Below are 27,375 nucleotides of genomic sequence, written 5' to 3'. Positions count from 1 at the left end.
TCAATTTATTGAGTCCTTACTACATGCCAGGCAGTGTGCTAAGACTTTCTATGAATTACCCCATTTAATACCTACAGTAACTCCAGGTACTAATATTATCCCTGTCTGACAGATGAGAACAGTGAAACTCTGAGGATTAAATAAGTGCCCAGTGAATGGCAGAAAGCCACAGTTCAAAGTCAAGGCTATTTGACACCAAAGCTTATACTCGTAACTCTTTAAAGAGGGGGGACAAATGAAAAATAAGGTGATGCTGATAACTTATTATAGTTCTATCAGTCCATTCGAAGGTTTCACAATGGCCACCTGACGTTTCATAGAATAGACTATCCATGCCAGTAGTGACCATTAAAGGGCATCTAGTCCAGACCCACTGTTTTACATTGAGGACATCAGAGGCCCAGGGAGAACTGTCTGGAGAGGCTCAGATTTAGTCAGTCTGCCTAGAATCCAAGGGTCAGGGCATAGCTCCTTTTACTATTACTGAAGTGCTCCCGAAATTAACTCAAGGTTCTGCTCATGTCATCTGCACAAAGAGACTTTTCCTGACCACATATCTGAACTAGCCCCATCACTCTGTCTTCTTATTCTGTTTTATAATATTTTTCTTCGTAATAGTCTACCTACTTACATTATGTATTTATTCGTTTACTTGTTTATTTTCCCCACTAGAATATAAGCCTCATTAAAACAAGACTTTTAATAATATTTAATAATGTTTCTCTGGAGCCTATAGCAGGCCTGGCATATAAGGTACTCATATGAATTGATGGCTTAACATTCCAAAGCATCAACTGCAATGTGATTTTAATGCACTGAAATTTTTCTTTGTCCTTCAAAGAAGAAGGCTCTTTGCCTTTATTTTCTCATACTTCTGGCCTAACATTTATCACATTATTAAACTTTGGTAAACATGCATCTCCTCTCCTGATTATCCGCTTCCCCACCCCACAGTCCAGACAGGGACTTTGCCTTAGTCATCCATGCATCCCAAAGCGTAGCACAGGACTTGCCATGAGCAGCTGCTCAAAAATGCGTGGGGAGGCTGGTGTGGAGAGTGGTAAGAGTGACAGTCACAGGCATCGGTTGCTTCGTGATTTATTCTCCTCTTAAGGCTCCATCAGCAGGTGGAATGGAAGACCCCTCCCACCCTCACACCTTGGGCAACCAAGGCATTATACTCCTTCACTGCCTGCTCTGTCTGGAGGACCCGCACGTCAATGCCTTGTTTCTCGAGGTATTCCAGAGTTGATGAAGGTACCTGAGAAGAAGGAAAAAGATGAGTAAGTCATGGGGAAAGGGCCCTCCCGGGTTTCCTTTCTGCCATGAGGCAAGTATACTTTACAGAACTAGACAGTGACAACTGTCATTCCTCAATCATCCAGTGTGTCACCAGTCCAGAATTTGGCAGTGAGCTCCAAGGAGTCCAAAAAGCTTCTAAGAAGTTGACAGAAGGATCATCATATGCATGCATAAAGCGCAGATGAAATGGAAATGGAAAGAGCATACATTTTGGAGTCAGCTTTGGATTTAAGTCCTTGCTAGCGGTGTGACCTTCAGTAAGTGAATTAAATTCTCTGAGTCTTCGTTTCCATGTCTGGAAATAGGGATAATAATACCTAGCTCACAGGGTTGGTATGAGAACGAATGTAGCTAAGGTAATCAAAATGTCTAGCATGCCGCAGAGCCCACACTGGTAAATGTTTGAGTTGGTCCAACCTGAGTCTAAAGACTAACTGCCATGTATCAACCAAGAGACCATAGGCCAGCTACTTGAAATCTCTCAACCCCAATTTCCTCCTCTGTAAAGTGGGGATAATAATACTTAACATCACAGGGTTGGTGTGAGGATGTTGTTAAATAATGTATGTCTACTGCAGCTCAAATGCCTTCTCAGGCCTTTCTTGACCACCCCATTTAGAAGAGCCCTTCATAAGTCACCATATTCTTCATAGCATTTCTTATGATCTGAAATTGGCTACTTTTTAATTATCCATGAGGGTAAATTGTTTGTCTTATCTTGTCCCCAGTGCCTAGAATAGTGTGTAACCCATAGAAGGTGCTGAATAAATGTTTGTAAATGAATTTATATAAAAGATTCTCAATAGTGGCAACTATTATTAGATATCCTTAACTATGTCTAGTACTGAATATTATTTTAAATACATTTTAATTAGACTTTGCCTCCTCAGAGCTCTGAAATGTTTTTTCAATGCCCTATATTTTCCATATGTTTGGACAATTTTATAATAGAAGTAGCTTTACAGAAAGGAATTATTTTAATGGGAAAACTAGGTTAAACTAAAAAATATAAATAAGTAAAGGACACCTTCATCAGTAGGGAACTGGATTTTAGGACATCTATATAAAGGAAAGAATGAGGTAGAACTCTCTATACTTATGTGAAAGGCTGTCCACATGTAATCATGTAAGAATAAAGTTATAGAACAATATGTATAGTGTAATCCTGTTTATGTAAAAATGGTTCTAAGTGTATTCATGTACTCATATCTGTATGTGTAAATGTATATATTTGCAGATACATAGAAAATTGGAGCAGTATACACAAGTGTTGAGATCGGGGAGGGGAAATCTCTCATCTTCGACATTTCTGCACTGACTCTTTTACAATAAGCACGTATTCTATAAGTAAAATTAAATATTTTTTCAGAAAGGAGGAAAAACATAACTTGAATGCATCTAAGAAAAGAAAAAGTACTGTAAAATCTATAAAAATATAAAGTACTACAAAAATCTAAAGAACCAAATGTTGATAGTTGTAGAGCTTGAGAAATTCTAGGATTGAGGAATTTCTGAGAAAAAGTTGAAACAATACAGGTCCAGAGTTAGGTAGAGACTCAGGACTCCAACCCTGATGAGAAAAGTAGTACACAGCCATTGTTTTATCATGGGCCATCCATCAGCTTATCAGCGGAATGAGGGTGTGTGATCTATAGAGATGAACTTCCTAGAAAGTCATAGGTCTAAGGTAAAGTAAAGGTCCAAGAGATCAGCAACTGTCTTCAGGAATGCTGCGCTGGCCAATACCTACCTTCAAGGCCTCACTCATCCCTCGGCCAATCACAAGGGTCTGCACACCTTTCTTGACTACTTCCTCCACATCTGCAGGCTGTACACCAGGAGAATGCTGGGTGTGGAAAGAAAAAGTATACCAGCCACCTGCTCTTTGAATCTTTCTTTGCAATCGGCTTCTTGTGGGATTCATTCATTCACCCATTCATTCGCTGCAGAAATGTTTATTGAGGTTTAGTCTGTGCCAAGCTGTGTTCTGGGCCTGGGAATAACAAGATACAGTGCTGCCCTTAAGCAGTTCTAAGTCTAGTGAAAAATATAGAAGACTAAGAAGAAATTTAAATAGTTTTACAAGTGCTACAAAGAAGTAAGTTCAGGGTGTCGTAGAACCTAGAGAAAGAGCACCGAATTCAGACTGGGTGTGTGGAAGAGACTATACTGTTCCAGTGACATGACTGCTGTCTGTCGTGCAAGCTGGGCCCAGGCCAGAATGGAGGTTGCTTTCCGTAACCATCCCCCTTAGAGACCGCCTGACCGTGAATCATGTTCATTCTGACATAAATCAGCTCCCCTCCCTTGCTGTGTGAGGTTTCTGGAGCAGGTTTTCCTGACCTGGTCAAACATGTAATTTCCCATTGGAAGCATTCACGTACTGGTACCCGTGACTATCCTCCCCCCATTTATCCTATATAATTCTCTGGTGCTTGCCAAGTGGTGCATGGATCCATTTTGTATTGCAGCTGCCCACGACATGCCTCATATGTAAGTTTCCCTTCATGAACTATTAATTACCAGATGGGAATGGCCAGCCTCTTTTTCATTCTGTCTCTGCCCTCCACTTATGAAGGTAAATTTTCAGTCTCGGGGCTTTTCTCTGGGTTTGCATGTGTAATAGGGGGTCAGGGAAGGCATCCCAGAGGGCATGATATTTAAACTGAAACCTAAAGGACAAACAGGAATTAGCCAAGCTAAAGGAAAGCAGGGAACAAGGCACTCCAAGTACAGGGAATAGCATGTACAAAGGCTCAGAGGAAAGAAACACCTAGTGAACTACAGGTAGTTCTGTATGACTGGAGGGTAATTGACAGGTGAGGGAGTAGGAAGAGATGAGGTGGGAGAAGAAAATACTTGGACACCATGCCAAAATTTGGACCGTGGAAAGATTTCATAAGAATCCCCATATTGGGGGGCCGGCCGAGTGGCGCAATGGTTAAGAACTGGCTTGGGACGCCAGAGGGCCCCGGTTCGGATCCCACATACGAGGGCCAGTGACACTGCCCTCTACAGCTAAGATGCTGAACAACAGCTCAACCTGGAGCTGGGCTGCTGTGAGTCGCCGGTGACGGCGTAGGCTGCAGTCCCTGTGGCAGTGGGTTGCCATGGGCTACCGTATGTAGCCAGCAGCCAGCGTGAGCGGCCAGCAGCCGCAGTGAGCGGCCGTCCAGAAGCCGGACTGATGTGTCTCACCCGGGAAGAGCGCAATGATGGTGCCAACTTGGGCCAGTGAAGCAACGTCCTCCACAACTAGACTGAAGAACAAAACCACAGCAACTTGTCTGTTCCCCTTCCCCCAATTCCCCAGCACTGTTCCCATCCCCCCAATTCCCCAATAAAAATCTTTAAAAAAAAAAAAGAATCCCCATATTGGTTCCTTTTTCTGAGCCCCTTTCCCATTTAGCTCCAGGAAGAACTCTATTGATGCTTTAAAACCTACCTATCATGACTCTAAAGATTTCCCAGATCCTCCCACGGACATTTAAGGTAAGGTGTTTAACAAAGATTCATCCAACATTAAAGTATGGTGGCTTCTGAACTGCTTCCACCTCAGCAAAGGGGATCTGGGAGTTAAAAGTTTGGGAAATACCAGCCTACCTACTGGGCTTTACCTATTATGTATCTGCACAAGGATGACACTCAGCACTGAAGCTCAGGGACACAAAGCCTTTCTTCCCTGATCTGTCTACTTCTTTCATTCAGACAACAAGCATTTACTGAGCGCTTCCTCTGCACTGGGCCCTATACCAAGCACTGGAGATACTGAGATGAAGCAGATAGGCCTAGGAGGAATTTTAGTCAGGTAAGGTTAGTGAATATGTGGAAATAGTTACAAAAGAATGGGATAAAATAGAGTTGAGGTTCTCAGAGGTAATACGAGTGGGAAATTGTCAGGGAAGACATGCTGTTTTATCTGGGTCTTGAAATAGGAGTAGAACTGGGCATCGATGCAGTAGATGTGGAAGGGTGCATTCTGACCATACTTAGACATGGTATAGGGAAAGAGCTGCTGAAAACAGCACATGTGACTTCACTGGTGAACTCTCATTTAAACATTCGATGGAAATCCTCAAGAAGACATTAGCAAATCCAAGGTTGGTTCAACATTACAAAATAGATGTACTTCACCACAGAGTACAGAAGCAGCATGTAATCATTTCAATTGATGCAGAAAAAGCATTTAACAAAGTTTACCATATGATTGTAAAAAAGTTCTCAGCAAATTATTGGGTTGTTGGAAAAGTCATGACTTACTGTTTTGTTTGTTTTTTTGTTGCAAAAATGCGTCATGACTTTTCTGACAACCCAATAGAAGGGAAATCTCCTTAGATGAAGGACATCTAAGAGAAACCTACAGCTAAACATCAAATGTAATGTTAAAATATTAAACATTTTCTCTCAAGGACTGGGACCAACTAGACAGTTACTTCCTTATTATCTCTTGGACATGTCCATTCCTCTCCATCTCCACTGCCACTACCCTAGTTCAAGCTTCTGTCACCTCTTGTTTAGACTATGCAGTAACTTTCTAACTGGTCTCTATAAAGCCACTTTAGCCCTTTACAATTATCTGTTCTTCAACTGTGGCCAAAGGGATCTTTTAAAAATACAAATCCATTCATGTCACCCCTCTGCTTAATAGCATTCAATGACTTCTTAGAACAAATGCCAGACTCCTTCATGTAGTCACTTCCTGGCTGCCTCTCCAATCTCAATGCATACCACTTCCTTCATGTTCCATACTCTGGTCACACAGGCTTTCTATCAGTTCCTCAACCATAGCATGTTCTCTTCTCACCACTGTGAAGAAGAGGAAAAGAAAATCTACAGGCTGGGAGAAAACATTTGCACATTACATACTTGACAAAGGACTTGTATCCAAAACATATAAAGAACTCTCAAAACACAACAAGAAAACAATACGATTTTTAAAAACGGGTTAAATATTTGAACAGACACTTTCCCAAAGAAAATGTATGGATGGCTATGAAGAACATGAAAAGACATTCAATATCATAAGTCACTATGAAAGGGCAAATTAAAACTACAATGAGATATCAGTTGATGGTGAGGACAAATCAGATCTCATACATAGCTAGTGGAAATGAAAAATGTAGTGCTACTCGGGTAAATCTGGCATTTTCTCATGATGTTGAACAGATACTTAATGCAACTCAGCAATCATAGGCCTGGGTATTATCCTAGAGAGAAAACTCACATTCACACAAAAACCTATACATGAGTGTTTATAGCTGCTTTATCTGTAATCGTCCTAAACTGGAAACAACCCAAATACTCCTCAACTGGTGAATGGATAAATAGCTTGTATTATAATCCAAACAGTGGATTACTACCCCGCAATAAAAAAGGACAAATTATTGATACGTGACATGGATGAATCTAATGTATTATGCTAAGTGAAAAAAAGCAAGTCTCAAAAGACTATATACTATATGATTCCACTGCTATGACAAGTAAAGGCGACACGTATTAGGTCAATTGGCAAAATATTAATAAGATCTATATAGTAGGTAATAGTATTATGTTAGTGTTAATTTCATGATTTTGATCATTGTATTGTGATTATGTCCAGAGAATGTCCTTGTTTTGGGGAAATACAGGGATTTAGGAATAAAGGAGTATAATATCTGCAACAATTCAGAAAAACATCGATGGAGAGGATGATAAAATGTGATCAAGTATTAACATTTGGATTTGGGTAAAAATAAGAATTCTTTGGACTATTCTTGTAACTTTTCTGTAAGCCTGAAATTATTAACAAAATAAACAGGAAATTTAAAAGTAAATAAACAAAATACAAAATAAAGCAGGAAGAGACCACATACAGCCACACACTTCCTGATTTATTTAGCCAAGGAAACAAAACCTAACAGAAGCCAGGTGGCTACAAAAGCAGGAGCAGATGCAGCATATCTTCGTATCTTTGCTGGCTTTCTCCATGTCTCTTGGTTCCCTGTGGGTAGTGCAACTGCTGCTGACATTCTTCCCTTAGTCATGAACGCTCCAGAGCTGATAACAAAGCCAGTCTCATTAGCATGCTTTCATGTAAAGACTTACCTCATCAGCACCTTCCTAAGGAACTTCTACTAAGACTGTATGAGTTTATGTTTTAGGCGAATATCAAAGAGTGTTCTAAGAACAGCTGCATGTCAAAGAGTGAAGCAAACCGATCAGCAGCAAGGGTACAGCCTCCTCCTGGGGGAGGATGCACAGCAGTGCCCAGGTGTCCGGCCAGGATCTCTGCCTCCAGCTTTCCCCATTCCCCACAAAGAAGAGATTGGGAGAGATCAGACTCTTTTTTTTTTACTGAAATATAAAAAAGTTATTTAGGTTCATACCTTTTTTAAAGGCAAAACAAGAAAGGAATTGTTTTCACTTGATGGTAATAATTGATTCTAAAACAATGGAAGAGGATTGGATTAGATGCCCTTTTTAGTTCCACGGCTCTGTGATCAATCCTAGAACCACTGTGAGCTGAACAGTGATATGAAGAACCTAAAAATTTTTTTCTAGGACTATGACCAAGGTAATTGTTTAATAGAATTACGTACGGATCAGGGTTGGAGGGCTTCACCTTCCATAAGTAAATGCATGTACCTGAATTGTTGAATGATTCCTTCATTTAACAAAAAATAGCAACTACTTTGAGGAGCACCACGATCCCCAGGCTCTAAAAGCTCACATTCTAATTAATACAAGGAAACAAGGCCACAGCTCAGAAAAAAAGTGAAAGGTCGTAAGAGAGTGCAAAACCATCATCATCTGGAGATTCAGAGATTGGACACAGCAGCAGCCCATCAGGGGTGCCAATAAATGAACTCAAGTGACAAATTTGGCTGCTGTGTGCTGTACTGCAGACCCAGGGTGTCACATACAGAGCACTGAAAGATAGCCTGTGGATCTGGGCATTGGCAGGTGATTACAGCCTTCTGCCTGTTACCGGGGCGTCCTCAACCTGCCACCAGCTCCTCCTCTGCTGCTTCCAGTCCCTTGGGGCATACCACTAAAGCTCTCTTCTCTTACCGTCTGAATCTGTTCCTCTTCTGTAAGAGGCTTTACATCACACAACCTTGGTAGGTTGTAAAAGCTGATTGCTTTTTCTTGGGAGAAAGCTATTAATTGTGGGAAAGCTATTAATTGTGGGAAAATTGTGGGGAAAAGCTAATTAATACCCATTATGCTGGCTAAACAACAGGGGCTTCCTATATGGCTTGGACATTTCCCCCTATGTGTTGGCTAATTGGTTTAACTTTCTTCTAATTTTACACTCGTGTTATATCCTCCTTATTGACCCCTTTCAGCCTAACAAAAGGATATATATATACAAGAATGACCTATGCATGTTTCCACATAGAAGATTTCTCCAATAAGACAGTTATGGCTTTATGATAGAAATGAATGAAGACAGTATGAAACAGGAGAAAAGTATGGGCTTCATAGTAAGACTCAGGTTCAAACTGAGTTTCAAAAAATATTTGTGTCACCCTGGAAAAGCTATATTTGACCAGTTACATAGAAGTTGTTTAATGATGGGTAGAGATTTAGGAAGTGATCGTAATTATCATTACAAGGGCACTGGTTGAAGACAATAAATTTGCTTGATTTCCCTTCCATAATCACTATAAAATCTGCCCCTCTTCCCTTTTAAACTAATAAAAACCAATTTTCCCTATTTTATGTAAAATTTGAAAAGATAACGTTCCTAAATTATACTTTCAAGGAAGCATTTCCTTCTGCCAAAATGAAGTGAGCATAAACGGCTAGTAGCAATGCTGTTAACTGGTTGTGTTGCTGATAAAAACATTCTGTCAGTGAAGGTTAGAGGATCTCTGGAATCTATCTGTACCTGTGAAGAGTGCTTGCCAAAAATTATTAACTTGAATCTAATCCTTATTAAAAAATTCAGGTAAATCTAAATTGTGGACTATTCTACAAAACAACTAGCCCGGACACTTCAAAACTTATCTGTGTCATAAAAGAGGAAAAAAAATGGGGAGGAACTGGTTTTAGATTAATAGATTAATGGAATACTGTCCTGAGCACAAGAACCTCTAGTCTGATTGATTGTACAACTCTGAGAATTATGTTCCACTTTATACCTATTGCCTACATTATATATAAAAATAAAACCACAAAACCAACAACAGGTATAGAGGATATTTTTGGGACTTTGGGGAAATTTGAAGATAGACTGTTCATTAGATAATATTCTATCAGTGCTAATATCCTTATTTGTGATAATGGTATTGTAGCTATGTAGGAGAATATTATGTTCTTAGGAGAGAAATGCTGAAATATGGTATCTGACATTTACTCTCAAATGATTGGTGGGAAGTGTGTGAGTGTGTGCGCGCACACAAGCATGTTTAAAGAGAAAAACAAATATGATAAAATGTTAACAACTTGAGGCTTTAGATTAAGGGTGTGTGAGTATTTATTGTACTATTCATACAGCTCTTCTGTAGGTTTAACACTTTTCAAAATTAAAAGTGGGGATAAAGTTTCCACATTTCCTTTAGTTCTCTTTGGGTGGTGCTAATTGGTTTGGTTTTCTTTTAATTTTACACTCGTGTTATATCCTCCTTCTTTACCCCTTTGAGCCTAACAAAAGGATATATAAAAGAATGACCTATGGGGCCGACCGAGTGGCACACTGGTTAAGAGCTGGCTTGGGACGCTAGCTCTGAGCAGCAGGGCCCCGGTTCGGATCCCACATGGGGGCCAGTGACACTGCCTCTACAGCTAAGATGCTGAACAACAGCTCGACCTGGAGCTGGGCTACCATGAGTCGCCGGTGACGGAGTAGGCTGCAGTGGGCTGCCATAAGCTACCGTGTATGGCTGGCAGCCTGCATGAGCAGCTGGCAGCCGGTGTGAGCTGCCAAGAGCCGCCGTGAGCAGCCGTCCAGAGGCCAGCGAACGATCTGCCTCACCCGGGAAGAGCGCAATGATAATACCAACATGGGCCAGTGAAGTGAAGCCCTCCACAACTAGACTGAAGAACTACAGTACAGCAACTTGTCTGTTCCCCCTCCCTGATTCCCCAACGCTGTTCCCCTCCCCCAATTCCCCAATAAAATCTTTTAAAAAAAAAGAATGACCTATGCATGTTTCCACATAGAAGACTCTTTTCCAATAAGACAGTTATTGCTTTATGATAGAAATGAATGAAGACAGTATGAAACAGAAAAGTATGGGCTTCATAGTAAGACTCAGGTTCAAACTGAGTTTCAAAAAATATTTGTGTCACCCTGGAAAAGCTGTATTTGACCAGTTACATAGTAGTTGTTTAATGATGGGTAGAGATTTGGGAAGTGATCGTAATTATTATTACAAGGGCTCTGGTTGAAGACAATAAATTTGCTTGGTAGTTCCCTTCCATAATCACTATAAAATCTGCCCCTCTCCCCTTTTAAACTAATAAAAAAAGAATCACAACATTAATCTACCCAGAATGTCACAAAATATTTTTAAAAATTTTAATGACATTTATAATAAAAAATTCAATGCAGGAAAAAATTATTGAGCTCCTACTTTACAGGCTCTGTGCTAAATGCATAGCTCTTGCTCTTAGAGAGTTCACCACTTAGTGAGGAAAACAGATAAATACACATTCATTATAATACAGGTAACCTGCACTAAGTGCTATAACAAAGGCAGGAAGTATTACAGAAACACTGAGAAGGGAGTAAGCAGCTCATTCTCACAAGGATTATGAGGAAGTACTTCATAGAGGAGATAATACAAAAGCTAAGAATTGAAGGACGTATAAGATTTCAACACATATAAAGGGGAGCAGGTCATTCCAAGGCAAATGGTTTTAGCAAAGGCACAAAAGGTACAGAATGAAAGATCATGTTAGGTTTGAAAGGCAATAAGTATTTGGTATGGAATAGCTAGATCTTTAGATGTGTGTTATAAAATATAGGAGATGAGATTGAAAGGATAATTTGGAACTGTATCATTAAAAAAAAAAAATGGCTGGGCCGGCCGAGTGGCTCAGTTGGTTAAGAGCTCATTCAAGAGTGTGAGCTCTGGGCAACAGGGTCGCTGGTTTGATTCCCGGCCTGAGCTGAGCTGCTGCTGAGCTGCCAACAGGTGGCTCAGCCAAAAAAAGAAAAAAAGAAAAAAGGCCTTGAACGCTATCCTATTTAATTTTGAGGTCTATGAAAAGCCATTGAGGTTTTCTAAGCAAAACAGAGACATGACCAACTTTATCCTTTAGATTTAGAAATTATAACAGAAGATACTCTTCAAAAAGGCAGACTAAGAGGCAGGAAGACCAGGCAGGAGATTGATGCCATAGTCCAGGTGAAAGAACTGAGGGAGCAGGAGAGAGTAAATTTGAAAGACTTTCTTGAGGCCTAACCAACAAATGTACTTTGGGGGATGTGGTTGGGGAGAAAAAGGGATAAGAAAAAATGGTTTCTGGTGTTTCTCTTTTAAGTTACGGTGACCATGTGGATAGTGACACCATGAATGGAGATAGGGAACACAGGAAGTACCTGGCTATTTCGGGGGTGGGAGGTAAGGAAAAGGACATGAAGTAAGCTTTGGATATGTTGATTTTAAATTTCCCAAGGAACAACTCATATGCAGATGTCCAACATGTGACTGACCATTTTGATAGTGTGCAAATATTCACTCCTCTTGCCCTCTTACTGTGGGCAGAATATACTTCTGTGCCTCATTGATGTTGGTGAACCTGGATGACCAAAGCCTTGAAATGTACTTGCTCAGTGAGACTTATGTCTGTGAGCTTCAGATTATCACCATGAGAAGTATAGGTCCTGGCTAGCTCGGTGGTCCAAGGAGCATTAGAGACAGAGAGAGCAGAGCCCACCCAGCCAATTTGCCGAAAGCAGCTTGAAGTAGAGCTGCTCCAGCTGGATCCACAAGCATGATAATAAGTCCTTATTAGTGTACATAACTAAGTTGTGGGGTGGTTCACTAAAAAGAATAGCTGAATAATACTACTATCTATTTAGAACATAAAAAATAACCAGAGCTAATATTATCTCCATCAGTTGATGGCATAAACAAATGTAGTAGTCTCAAGTCATAAGAACTCCCCTGAATACACTCAGACACTTATTTCCCTCAAGGAGCATTTGATCTACAAATCAGTGTTTCATGTGTAAGACTCTTTTTTTTTTTTTAAGAATTAATAGCTATTTTTTTTAAAGATTTTTATTGGGGAATTGGGGGATGGGAACAGCGCTGGGGAATTGAGGGAAGGGGAACAGACAAGTTGCTGTCCTTTTGTTCTTCAGTCTAGTTGTGGAGGACGTTGCTTCACTGGCCCAAGTTGGCACCATCATTGTGCTCTTCCCGGGCGAGGCAGATCAGTTGCCGGCTTCTGGACGGCCGCTCACAGCGGCTGCTGGCTGCTCACGCTGGCTGCTGGCTACACATGGTAGCCCATGGCAACCCACTGCAGCAGGGGCTGCAGCCTACGCCGTCGCCGGCGACTCATGGCAGCCCAGCTCCAGGTTGAGCTGTTGTTCAGCATCTTAGCTGTGGAGGGCAGTGTCACTGGCCCTCATATGTGGGATCCGAACCGGGGCCCTCTGCCATCCCAAGCCAGCTCTTAACCACCGTGCCACTCGGCCGGCTCTAAGACTCTTTTTAAAGAAGTAATTTCGGTCATTTTTATAGTAACCAAAGCAATTTGGTTATTTCTGTAGTAACATTGGGAGAAACTAATAGTCTCGAGCATTATTCTGTGCTAGGCATTGTGCTAGGTAAGCCAGGAAGAGAAGAAAATCAAGTATCTACTACATGACAGGCGCTGTTTGATACTTTAGGAAGATGAACACATTTAGTATTCAAAGCAACCCCGCGAAGTACATTATTTTCCAGACCTCACCCCCAAGAGATTCTGATTTAGTAGGTGGGGGAAGAGAGGTAGATACAGAAAATGCATTTTAAACAAGCACTGATGCAAGAGATCTATGAATCCACTGAGAAATACTGATTGAGAGAAAGGAAAGAATAAATTTGCATGAGCAAGGTAAGTTGCATACATTTTTAAAATTGATTCTTCCCAATCCAGGTATTACTTTTATATATCAACCCATGATAAACAGACATTATTATTCTCCTTCTATAGATGATGAAACTGAAGCACACAGAGGCTAAAAAACTTGTTTAAGGTTACCCAGCTAGAATGTGACAGTGCCCAGACCTATGAATCTAAAAGTCTATTAAACATTTCTATCTAGATTTGTTAATAAGTTCAAGCTCAACATATTAAAAAAAATGAAGCATTTTCTCAACTGAACCTCTGCCCCTAAACACAAACACATCTGGTTTTCCTCTGATATACCCAATTTCAATGAATGGCACCACATGTATCCATTTACCCATGCTAGAATTCTCCCTCACCTGCTAAATCTAATAAATTGCCTTGTTTTGTCAATTTCACCTCTTTAATAGTTTTCAAATTTGTTGTTTCATTTTCATCCACACTAATACTTTCATTTATTGAGTGCCTACATCATATCCAGTACAGTGCATTAATCCTTAGATCAACTCTCATGAGGTAGATAATACTAACTCCATTTTATAGATGAGGACTCTGAGGCTTAATAGCTTTGATCCCGTGTCCTTTTGCCTCCACACAGATGAGCTATAGATCAACACCTCAGCTTTTCCTCTCATCTTTCCCAGTTCTTAGCTCTTCTAGTTCTAGAATACCTCCTGTTACATATCCTGCTGACAAATGAAACTTAACAAGATGAAAACTAAATTTCTGGCAACCTTTTTTTGATTTTCCCATTATCATGAATGGCACCTTAACAGTTTTGTAAGTTTTAAAGTTTGTAAGAGGAATCATGATGCAGTAGAAAGGAATGGGAGAGAAAGTTGGAATCTGGCCTGGGTTTGCTATTTGATTTCACATTTTGATTTAGCATTTTTCTACCTCTGTGCTTAAGTTTCCTTAAATAATTAGGTTAACGGTAATATTAATCATACAGTCTTATGTGAGAAAAACACAGTATACACTGTTAAATCCATTTTTGAGGGAAAAAAATCTAATGTGGCATACTCATAAACTGGTACTCCAATATGTCTTAAACCCATCGTACTGGATAATCTTTGGCAGACACATCAATCTCCTACGTAAGTATCTAAAGTGGCCATGCCCCTGAAATTTAAAAAAACACACAAAAACATCTCTAACAAAGACAATAAATGAATGAATGAATGAATGAATGAATGAACGAAGTGGCTATGCCTTGTCCACTGCATAAAATGTAAACTTAGCTCTGTAGATACTCTGTGCCTCTCCAACTTTACTCTTTGAAACAATCCAGTGCGGTCATTTGGTTCACAAGCATATGGCTTCTTATTTCTCAGCCTTCTCTCATTATGTTCCTTCTGTATCTCAATGCCTCCCATTCCTTTTACCAAACCAGGTATATTCCTTCCTTTAGGATCCAGGTTGGTAGTTAACAAGCAACTAGGTGTCTGGATCAAAACAATGAGTGCACGCAGTTCAAACCCAAGGCATGAACAGAGACTGTGTTCTGGGACTCTCTTTTGTATGTGGGACCTGATTACTTAGGCATGACTGTTTTCTATGCAGAACAGTGTGATAGACTATAAAACCTGAAAAATTTCCTTAAACAAAATGCCTACAAATTCTGGATAAAAAGAAACATTCCTTGAAATGCATAGTTGAGCTTGCAAAAAGAAATTCCTAGAAGACAAAAGTGACAAGGGAGTTGAAAATCAGCATGGTGAACTGATACTGAAGTAACACTGGGGCATTTGCCATTCTCATAATCTTTTATGAGATATTCTGAGACTAGGAGATAAGGCTTGAGCAAGGTGGACATTGGAACAGTTTACAATCCTCCAAATATGCAGAATACCCTTCTTAAACCCATAGTCAGTGAAAGGATTGACCCCCCCCCCAAAAAAAGAATAAAAGCAATACCCACTGGAAAAGGGAAAAGACAAGGAAACCTGTCTGCCTCAGCCTAAGCTTTTGTTGGGGGGATAAAAAATAAATCTCCCCTGAGAATTTATAATCACGAACCCACTTGCACATCAGTTTGGAGTTCAAATGTACAGTATCAAGCTGGTCTGGGAAGCACCAGTCAAGAAATTAACTAGCAGTCTTATATTACGAGTAATATAGAGTGCCAAGAATGAGTAATGTAAATCTTTGTCGGGACAAATGTCAAGAAGGACATAGACCATTCAAGATTCCCACTGATAGAGTGCTGGGAAAACTATTGTCAACATAGAACACACAAAAAAATTAGAATGAATAAATGAGGATCTTTTCAGACATATGAAAACAGAGTGCACCAAGAGATCCTTACTAAAGGAACTTGAAAAAGATACTATTTTTTTTAAAAAGAAAGAAATTGATCCCTAAAGATCTAAATTGCAAGAAGGAATGATAAGCAAGAAAACTGGTATACATGTGGGTAAATATAAACAAACATTGATTGTAATAATTAAAAAACAACATTATAAATAAATAATATAATATAATAAGAAAATATCTACTTTTGAAGGAGCTAAATTATTGGCTAATAATAACATGTAAGATGGAAGGGAAGTGATGAGAGGAAAGTGTTCTGAGGTAAAGATAAAAATTAATTTTAGACTCTGTTAAGATTATATTAGGATGAGTTACATGAAATTGTTGATAGTCAATTCTTACACAATATTGATCAACAAAAATGTCAATTTCATATGGTTAAACATATTATAATTTCAAAGACAACCACTAAACAAATAGAAATACAGTAGGTCCTCGAATAACATCATTTCGTCCAATATCATTTCCTAATGATGAGATACTGTAGGAACTTAACTCTTGTTTATATCAATTAGCCCATGGTAAAACTGGTTTTGCTATGTAGTTTTGCTTAAAGTTGCAGAACTTAGCGATGATGTTAAGTGAGGACTTAACTGCAGAACGGGTAACTTCCAAAAAAGGAAAACAAAAGTATAATAAAACCTTAATACAACAACAACAACAATAAAAAGGTGGACAATAGATGAAACCATTAATATAAAACTTTGAACATGAAGAACAATACAAAATACTGTTTTGGATACATACAAATATTTGAAAAGTATAAAGGAAATTCAGGATACTGAAAAGGGAGGCAGGAAAGGGAAAGGAATCTAACTATTTCTAAGATTTTATTTTGAATGGTGGGTACATATTATTATTCTTTATAATTTGTAATAAAATAAACTTATGTTTAATAATAAAAAATTTAAAGCCATAAAGCACCAATGACAAAAAAATAAAAGGCCGAATATTTAGTTTTCTGTGATATAAATACTCTCACCATGGTTGATGTCAAAATACATGTTTTTAAGATACCAATGCGACATCAATGAAAGCAGTTAGCAAGAGGTGTACAATAGAACATGTAGTATTTTCACTATACAAATCACAAGAGATGTAAATAACTTCAACAGCACAGAATATAGTAAAATAATTAGGAAGTAATTAATTTTAAGTATGTATTGCCTATATTTTAAATTATTTATTTAAGTAAGTAAGTTTATTTAAGTAAATATAATTTAGTTTTTAATGGCTGCATCTAAAAATCTAGCTTACAAAATTCCTGAAAATTTAAGACTCAGTTCTCATGAGCCAGTTAAAGCCACATCCAGCACACTACTGTTTAAGTATGAACCTGAAATATTTACTTCTGAGTGATGTCAGTAAAAATATTTATTAAGAATCTCTGGAAATTGTCTCCCCCAATAAGCAATGAGAACACTAGCAAAAATAGTCAGAATTGGGCCGGCCGAGTGGCACGATGGTTAAGAACTGGCTTGGGATGCCAGAGGGCCCCAGTTCGGATCCCACATATGAGGGCCAGTGACACTGCCCTCTACAGCTAAGATGCTGAACAACAGCTCAACCTGGAGCTGGGCTGCCGTGAGTCGCCGGCGACGGCGTAGGCTGCAGCCCCTGTGGCAGTGGGTTGCCATGGGCTACCGTGTGTAGCCAGCAGCCAGCGTGAGCGGCCAGCAGCTGCAGTGAGCAGCCGTCCAGAAGCCGGCGACTGATCTGCCTCGCCCGGGAAGAGCACAATGATGGTGCCAACTTGGGCCAGTTAAACAATGTCGTCCACAACTAGATTGAAGAACAAAATGACAGCAACTTGTCTGTTCCCCTTCCCCTAATTCCCCAGCTCTGTTCCCATCCCCCCAATTCCCCAATATAAAAATCTTTAAAAAAAAAAATGATGCTGCCTGAAGCTGTAGATAACAGGGCAAACAAGAGGTTAACCAAAAAATTCAAAAGGAAAAACTGGGAAATGAGATGTTCAAAAGGGGTTTTGAAAAGATCTGATATGAACTTTGGTGTTGAAAAGGCCATACATATGTCCAGGGTTGTGTATGTGCTCAGGAATAATATATGAAGGCCATAAAGTCACAATTCTGGCTAACCTTGAGACTCTGCATAAGCAAAAAGCAGTAGTTTAAACTGCAGGGCTGAGTATTGACTGTGTAGTCCAAACTGCAGAAAATGGAACATATATTGTCTAGGAATGTAAGGAAACCTCTCTCCAATCGTTTCAGAAATCATACCCCAAAAACTAAAAGGAAGTTTGAGAACAGTATCTCACCAAATAGAGAATATCAATAAAGGATAAAAATAATATTTTAAAGGACCAAATAGAAATGCTGGAGTTGAAAAGTACAATAACTAAAATGAAAATTTCACTAAAGGAACTCAACAGTAAGTAAGAATCAGCAAAACTGAAAAATAGGTCAATTGAGATGATCCATCTGAAAAAAGGAAAGAAAAAAGAACAAAGACAACGAACAGCGCCTCAGAGACTTGTGTGACATCATATTATACTCATAATGGGAGGTACAGGAGAGGAGAGATAGAAAGAGCAGGAGAAATATTTGAAGAAATAATGGCTGAAAACTCCCCAAATTTAAGGAAAAACAACAATATCCCCATCCACAAAGCTCAATATAGTCTAAGTAGGGTAAACTCAAAGAGATCGACACTTAGACATATTACAGTCAAACTGTCTAAAGCTGAAGAGAGAATTTTGAAAGCTGCAAGAAGCATCTTGTCAAGTCCAAGGGAACTTTAATAAGAATAACAGTTGAGGGGCAGCCGAGTGGCGCATTGATTAGGAGTTGGCTTGGGATGCTAGCTCTGAGCAGCAGGGCCCCAGTTCAGATCCCACATGAGGGCCAGTGATGCAGCTAAGATAGTAAACAACAGCTCGACCTGGAGCTGGGCTGCCGTGAGTTGCCTGTAAAGGTGTAGGCTGCAGTGGGGCTGGCTGGTAGCTGGCTTACGCTTTTGTGAGCCCCCGTGAGCGGTCGTCCAATGGCCAGCGAGTGACTGCCTCAGCTGGGAAGAGCGCAATGATAATACCAACATGGGCCAGTGAAGCGACATCCTCCACAACTAGACTGAAGAACAAAAGGACAACAACTTTTCTGTTCCCCTTCCCCGATTTCTCATGGTGTTCCCTTCCCCCAATTCCCCAATAAAATCTTAAAAAAAACCAGTTGATTTCTAATTAGTAACCAATGAGGCCAAAAAACAAAACAAAACAAAAAAAACAGTGGGATGACATATTCAAAGTGCTGAAAGAAAATGACTGTCAATCAAGAATTCTGTATCCAGCAAAACTATCATTCAAACCTGAAGGATCACCTTCCATCACTACAGCATCAAAAGCTCCACAGCTTTCTCTTAAGTTAAAATTATTAAAATAAACAACAAACAAACCTAGAAAATTGAAACTTTGGAAATGGTCCTGAGAGCAAACAGCAAATGAGAAAACATCTATTCAAGAAAATCTATTAAAAACAAAAAGGAGAATAAAAACAAAAAAAGAAAATCTATAAATATTTGGTAGGAAAGGTGAGATTCTGTGCTAAAGAAAGACTGCTATCTGCCTCCCTGTACCCAGCTCAGTGAGGTGGAGACTCCATTCCAAAGTGCTACAACCAAGAACATAGGGCTATTTCTCCTCTCAGCTCCCAGCTAGCTGGAAGGGCTTTTTCCTGGGAGGAATAGGACTTCAGTGTTTCACATCCTGCCTCCAGCTGTCTGTTGCTGAGGTCAAGTCCCAATGAGTATGGTTGACAGGTAAGGGGTTCCCTTTTTACACCCAACCTCCACTCGTGAAATGGAGACTCTACTTTGGGCATGGCACACTGAGAATACTGGAGGAAGTGCAATACAAGAAAAATGCAAATTCAAACCACAACGAGATAACAATTCACACCCAGTAGAAGAGTATAATAAAAACAAGACAAAATGAACAATAGTAAGTGTTGGAGAGAAGACATTTAGAAAAATTGGAAATGTCACACATTCCTAAAATGTAAAATGGTGCAGCTGCTTTGCAAAACAGTCTGGCAGTTCTTCAAAAGGTAAAACATAGTGTTACCATATGACCCAGCATTTCCAATCCTAGGTTTATGTACAAACCTAAGGGAATTGACAGAATCTATATGGAATGTCTAGAATAGGCACAACTATAGCAACAGGAAGTAGATTAGTAGTTGCCAGGAGTTCGGGGGAGAGAACAATAGGCAGTGACTGCTAATGCTTATGGGGTTTCTTTTTGGGGTCATAGGATATTCTGGAAGTAGTGGTAACTATTGCACAAGTTTATGACAATAAAGTCTGTTGAACTGCATACTTAAAAGGCGACTTGAATGGTATATGAATTATATCTCAAAGAGGGAGACAGAGAGAGAGAAAGAGTTACATTTCACTTGGTCATTACAGTTTAGGAGGTTGGAAATAACTTGGTCAACCTTATGCAATGTCAACCAAACACTAATAACTTACTTACCTCAGTTCCTGTTTCTCTCCAATCCCAAGCACGACTTCCCCCTGGCCACACTTTGCAGTCCTTGTAAGTTTTAGTTGAACCTTGTACTTTCATTTGCCCCCATGAAAGGGAAGCAATTTCAGGGGAAGACATAGGAACTTAACTGAAATCTGAAAATAAAATAATAATATACTAAATCAGTTATGAAGTAAGGTTGATACAGGTCCAAATATAGGAGCTATACAACAAATGATACATTTTAAAATAATATATACAAAATATAGTAAGCCCTGGTCCTTTATGAATTAAGAAGCATCTTTCTCATTTCTATAGTTGTCACTTCTTCTTTAGAGGTCTAAATAGTAAATTGTTATTCTTTTTTTTTTTTTTTAAATTGGGGAATTGGGGTATGGGAACAGCGCTGGGGAATTGGGGGAAGGGGAACAGACAAGTTGCTGTCTATTTCTTCTTTGGTCTAGTTGTGGAGGACATTGCTTCACTGGCCCAAGTTGGCACCATCATTGCGCTCTTCCCGGGTGAGGCAGATCAGTCGCCTGCTTCTGGACCACCGCTCACAGCAGCTGTTGGCCGCTCAGGCTGGCTGCTGGCTACACGCGGTAGCCCATGGCAACCCACTGCAGTAGGGGCTGCTGCCTACACCGACGCCGGCGACTCACGGCAGCCCAGCTCCAGGTTGAGCTGTTGTTCAGCATCTTAGCTGTGGAGGGCAGTGTCACTGGCTCTCATATGTGGGATCCGAACCGGGGCCCTCTGGCATCCCAAGCCAGTTTTTAACCAACGTGCCACTCAGCTGGCCCATAAATTGTTATTCTTGGGATCCTAAATCATCCAACCAAGAAAACTAGATACTACAATTACTGCTCAGACTTTGGAGGGAATTCTCAGGATATTTTTTTTGGAGATAAAATTAAAAGGTGGAGATTTACTTCAGCATGATGGTCTGAGGAGGCTGACACATCCTTTCCCCAAAAAGCAACTATAAAGCTGAATAAAACTGTCAAAAATAACCACTTGGCACTTGAGGAATAATATTAAAGATATAGTAAAAACGGAGTGTTTATTCATTAAAACCACTGAATTTCAGATAAGAACAGTAAGATAATTTGTTGTTCTTGCCTGGGGCTATTCCTTATGCCCCCACATTGGTTCTTTTGGCACAGAGGTTTAACTTGGTTGGACCAGGGCATGAAAACCAAGTCTTGCTGCTGCAGCCAGAGGAGGTTCACCTGATTTGGAGAATTATGATTTAAACTGGTGATCTCAATGACAAGTGAATATGAATGGTAGGTGGCTCAGTTTCCTTGGCATTGTCAGCCTGTTTGGGGCAAGCAATGGATCAGCCGAGTAGGCAGGGCTTTAAAGGAATTTCCCAGAGGTGACACAGTCATTTGGGGCTTGATAAGCTCTCCATATATCCAGAGTGGACCAAAGGCTGTGAGCATATGCAGTAGGTCTAAGTCATGCAAACATTCTGGGCCACTGGAACCCAGAATGTCTGGGCTACATGCAAAATGAAGTGAGAAGGCTCAAGAGGTAGCCAGGAAAGACAAAAGTTTCAGTGGTGAATGTAATCCCCAGTGCACACACTGATCCATCAGTAGAGAGTGAAAGTCTGACTGGCTTGAGGTGTTTGAACACAATCTTTGGTTGAACACTAAGCTATATAGACACAGAGAAGAGCCCTAAGAAGCCAAGCTTAAAAACAAGAAAAACAAACAAAAACCTGAATACACATTCCAGAGGCCACACATTGCATAGGAGACAGAATTTACAGATGTAGTCTAGTCAAGCGACTAAAATACAAACAAATAAACGAAGAACAACATTTTTGGGGGAAATCAGAATCTAGACATCCAACAATATATTATTTAAAATGTCCAGTTTTCACAAAAAAATTATGAAACATGAAAAGAAATAAAAAGTATGACCAACACTCATATATAAAACTGTATCTGAATGTTCCCATTTGTTTGATTTAGCAAAGACTTCAAAGAAGCTATTATAAATATATTCAAAGAACTAAATAAAACCATGTATGAAGAATTTAAATTGTGATGACAATGACTCAATGAACACAGAATCTCAACAGGTAGACATTTCAAAATAGAATCAAATGGCATTTCTGGCATTGATAAATACAATAACTAAAAGGTATATATAAATACACACACACACACATCAGGGTTCTTTTGAGAAACAAAACCAATAGATTATACATATTGAGATTTATTTCAAGGAAGTGGCTCATGCAGTTGTGGGGGGTTGCCAGTCCAAATGTGTAGAGTAGGCTCGCATGCTTCTAACTCTTGGGCAGAAGCTGTCATTGCAGTATTGACGTGGGTTTTTTTGTCTTCCTCAAGGAAAAATGTTTTGCTTTTAAGGCCTTTCAGGTGATTGGATGAGGCCTACCATGAATATGGAGGATAATCTTCTTTATTTAAAAGTCAACTGATTATACTCCCCAGACCATAAATTCTGGGAAATATAATCAATAATGTTGTAAATATGTTTTAGGGGGCCAGAAGGACTCATGTCCTGTTAGGGAGACCACATCATGGACGGTGTAGAGGCCTGAACACTGCACTGTACATCTGAAGCTGCCATTGAATAATATTATATGTCAACTGTAATTTGATACATATATAGTCATGGGATGTGGAGTATAGTGTGGGAAAGGAGTCAATGGAATTGTAATAGATAAGTATGATATTGGGGATGGGGAACAGTGGATCGGGGGAGGGGAGTGGTCACTTTGTAAGGGGTGAGAAGGATAACTATTGCATTGTTTTGTACACCTGAAACTAATAATAAAAAAAATTTTTTTTAAATAATAAAAGTCAACTGATTATAGATGTTAATTACATCTAAAAACACCTTCACAGCAACAGCAAGCTTAAGATTTGAATGGATAACTGGGTATAGCTCAGCCAAGTTGACACATAAAACTAACAATCACAGTCCACCCCTTGTCAATCTGGCACCTATATATATTTCCTTAAACCATATTTAATTTCCAAATAAAGACAATAACAAAGTGATACTTCTGCCTAATGTTGACAACTACTAGTTTATTTTTACAGCTTCAACTTCTGAATATCTATTATCTATTTTTTTAATGTATTATATAACAAAGGACAGAAACACAGTTTTAGGTGCTATGGAAGGAAGACACAATTTTTAAAAACATAATTCCTGTTCTTGATGAGCTAATATTACATTAGAGTAGAGAAGACATATACAAATAACTATAATTTAATTTTTAAAAGGTAACTTTTTAAAAAAGATGAGATGGGTTTTGAAAAGTGATATAACCTGAAAGTATAATAAATTGTTATGAGTATTGAGAAAGACTTCTATATTAGTCGGCTACACCTTCCATGACAAAATACCACAAACTGTGTAGCTCAAACAACAGAAATTTAGTTTTTCACAGTCTGGAGGCTGAAAGTCCAAGCTCAAAGTGCAAGCAGGGTTGGTTTTTGGTGAGAGCTCTACTCCTGGCTTGCAGATGGGAGTCCCTGGTTTGTCCTCACATGGCCTTTTTTCTGTGCATAAGCACTGTACACGAGAATTCTTGTTGTCTTTTCCTTTTCTTATAAGGACACCAGTCCTATAGAATTAGGACCCTACCCTCATGGCCTCACTTACCTCACCTACCTCCATTTCTTCCTAAAGGCCCTATCTTCAAATACGTAAAGTCCCACTGGAGGTTAGGGCTTCAACATTTGTATTTTGGGGAGACACAACTCAGTCCATAGCAGCTATTCTCTGCCAGTATTACAGTCTTGATTACTGTAGCTTTGTAGTACTTTTGAAACCAGGAAGTGTGAGGCCTTCAACTTTGTTCCTCTTTTAAAACACTGTTTAAGATATTCTGGGTACCTTGAATTTCCATATTAATATTAGGATCAATTTGTTAATTTCTACAGAGCCAGCTACAATTTTGATGGGGATTGCACTGAATCTGTAGATTAAGTAATGCCATTTTGTTCAAGTCATCCAAAATACAGGATGTCTTCCCATTAAGACTTCTTTAATTTCCTTTAACAATATTTTTTAGGCTGACCGAGTGGCTCAGTTGGTTAAGAGTTGGCTTAAGAGCGCAAGCTTTGAGCAACAGGGCCACTCGTTCAATTCCCACATGGGCCAGTGACACTGCATCCGAGCAGAGCTGTTGCTCGGCTGCCAACAGGTGGCAGGATGGCTCAGCTGGTGTAACAACAAGATTGCCTGTTTGATGGTAGGCTACGCCCACCCACAATTAAGACTGAACTCGGCACCTTGAGCTAAGCTGCCGTCCAGATGGCTCAGTGGATAGGGCGTGCGCTCTTAACAATAAGGCTGCTGGGTTCGACTCCCACATGAGATGGTGGCTACACCCACCCGCAACTAAGATTGAACACAGCACCTTGAGCTTAAAAGTCACGAGTTGCCCATAGGCAGCCAGATGGCAACTGGCGCCCTCCACAACGAAGACTGAAGAACTTGGCTGGTCCCCTTCCCCAATTCCCCAACACTGTTCCTTTCTCCCAATTCCCCAATAAAATCTTAAAACTAAAACAAACAAACAAAAAAAACCACATTTTTTAATTTTCAAGTCTTATATTTAAAAAATGTATTAAGTATTTTATTCTTTTTGATGCTATTGTAAATAGAATTATTTCATTTTGGATTGTTTATTGCTAGTGTATAGAAATACACTTGATTTTTGAGTATTTATCTTGTATCCTGCAAACTTGCTGAACTTGTTTATTAGTTCTAATAGTTTCTTGGTGATTCCTTAGAATTTTCTATATACAAAATCATGTTATTTATGACAGAGGTTGTTTCATTTCTTCCATGTTAGAAGAGATGATGGTATATGGGTGTCATTTAACTTCAAGAACACACTTAGTGAAGGTATGATCTAAACCTTGCTTAATAGTAAAACATCTTACCTTTTGGGTGGCTATAACTTTTTGATGCCCAAGTATTTTGCTCCCATGCTAATCTAGATTTACAAAGGCAGAAACTCTAACCTTATTTATCAGTCCTCTTTGCATAACAGAGTGAGCATGGAGAAAAGAGAACTATAGTATAAATATTTTATTTTGTTTGCTTCAATTTTTGGTCAGAATGTTATTTTACAACCCCCAAGGGAGAGCAGGAGGCAGGTGCTGGAAAAGCTGTAAACAAAGAAATAGAAAGGAAGCGGGTGGAGGGTAAGGCTCACAATGATATAATTCAATCTTTCTTTTGGTTTGAAAGTTCTTTTCATCAAAATTCCTTCACAAAGATATGATTTTATTTAATATTGTGCACCTGCCTTTTATTTAAGGTCAACTAAGTAACCATCTTATGAAGATTTTTGTGCAAAATTGTTATTAAAGATGTGTTATTGGTCAGCTTTTTCTAAAACTGGGTTCTTCAGGTCCCCAGGTCTAGAGATATATACTTGGGAGTTTGAGAGTTCTACCAATATGTTTTAGTTTAGTTTTGTGTTTCTTTTCAGTGTTGCTTAAAACAATATTTTACCACACATTAAACTAAAACATCTCTTTTGCAATGATAATTCACAACCATAGACATTTTCCTAAAGTAAGACTTTACTTTTTTTGCTTTTTTTTATTGTGGTAAAATATACATAACATATATTTTACCATTTTAACTCTTTAAGTGTATAGTTCAATGGCTTGAAGTACATTCACATCGTTGTATAGATTTTAATTTCTTACATACTCAAGTATTCCTTAAATTAGAATTTTCAAAAGTATTTGATAAGTTTCAAAAGAACACTTTTCCATTAAAATGGATTTTTTTAAAAAAATTCTAGATTGGGAATTAATATTTTAGGTAATAAATTACTCTTACAATAGAATTTTTTTCTTGATAAATGAGTATTCTTTCTTGAGATGAGAATGATATAGATCATTATTGTTTTCCCTTTTTTATCTAGAAACACAGAACAAAATTCAATATTCAATTGTGGTAGACATTTTCTGTCCCCAATACAGTTATTTGCCTATAAATCTCTTTATCTCTCTTCATCATAAATTATCCTATTTTACATGGTTTATATTGTTCCTTGCTTCAAATTCTTTTTAGGAAGTAGGTACTACATAAGTTTTAAATGCATGCTGAACATTTTGGCTCAAAGTAGTAACCTGTATAAATTGTAGCTGAATTTAATCTAAATTTTAGGAGCTCCTTTTTTCAATAATAGCAGCAGCTAACATTTTTAAAGTACTTACAATGTGCCAGGGCATTGTGCCAATCAATTTACTGTGAATTATCTATATAGGAAAAACCTGTGATGTAGGTACTACTATAATCATCCCTTTCCAGAGGTTCAAAGAGATGAAGAATCTTCAGCAACGTCATGAAGCAGTTCTGTTAGGGCTCAAGTCCGACTGAATCCAAAGCTCAGGCTCCTAACCAATGAACACTGTTGCATCCCAAGCTTCACATTCCATTTTGCATCATTGATGGTTTTTGGAGATTCTTCGTGGGAGAATGCTCACTGCTGCTGCCCCCAAAGAAGCGGAGCCCCATCTTCTATCAAACTTTTGCTCTCCCACCAAGTCTCCTATCACAGTTGCCCTCTTAGTGACGGAGTCCTAGCCCACCCTCAGACCCTGGTCCCCCACAGAACCTTGTCCTCTCAGGCCCTAGTGGCACATCAGAGCCCCTCGCCCTCACACCCTGGCAACCACAGCAGAACCCTGTCCTCTCACACCTTGGTCGTCCTGCAGAGGCTGGTTCCCTCAGACTGATCTCTTGGCGGGGCCCCAACTCCTCAGACTGGTGATCTCCGCAGAGCCCCTTTTCCTCAGGCCCTCCTCCCCCAGAGCTGTCACACCCTGCTTCTCCGAAAGCAAAGCTGAGACTCCTGTAAGCTAGCCCACAGCAATACCCCTTAGCAAACTTCCGCAGACTTCTCCTTACAAAGGTCCCATCCCAACCCCCAGTTAAGGGCATCTCTCTCCTTTCCAAGCTTCCAGATCGTGCTTCTCCCCGCCTCCTCCCCATTCTTTTTCCTGCTCCTGATTAATTCTCCTTAACTTCCCCCACTATCTTGTGGCCCAGTTTTAGTTCCCGAAGTCCTCCCAAAACTCACCCAAAGACCTCTCTCCGCGGAGTAGCGATCCCAAAGGGTCCGTGCTTTACCTTTCACCTTGGTTAGTTCAGGCCCTCTACGCTAGGCGTTCCACCCTGTCGCCCCGCCCCGAGTAAGCCTT

General features: G+C 39.5%; 1 protein-coding gene across 1 annotated transcript; it reads right to left on the bottom strand.

Annotated features, from left to right (window-relative positions):
* Nucleotides 1-834: 834 nt before the first annotated feature.
* AAMDC (adipogenesis associated Mth938 domain containing) lies at nucleotides 835-27,372 on the bottom strand. Its single transcript, XM_019631652.1, has 4 exons — nucleotides 27,255-27,372; nucleotides 20,159-20,307; nucleotides 3,053-3,148; nucleotides 835-1,261 (listed from the first exon to the last, which is right to left on the bottom strand). Exons 2-4 carry the CDS (start codon nucleotides 20,288-20,290, stop codon nucleotides 1,121-1,123), a joined length of 369 nt encoding a protein of 122 aa, XP_019487197.1. The 5' UTR covers nucleotides 20,291-20,307; nucleotides 27,255-27,372; the 3' UTR covers nucleotides 835-1,120.
* Nucleotides 27,373-27,375: the final 3 nt, after the last annotated feature.

This window comes from Hipposideros armiger, unplaced genomic scaffold (genome assembly GCF_001890085.2).
Source record: "Hipposideros armiger isolate ML-2016 unplaced genomic scaffold, ASM189008v1 scaffold_1030, whole genome shotgun sequence".
In the NCBI taxonomy this organism is placed as follows: Eukaryota; Metazoa; Chordata; class Mammalia; order Chiroptera; family Hipposideridae; genus Hipposideros; species Hipposideros armiger.
This window is presented reverse-complemented; position numbering and strand designations above follow the sequence as displayed.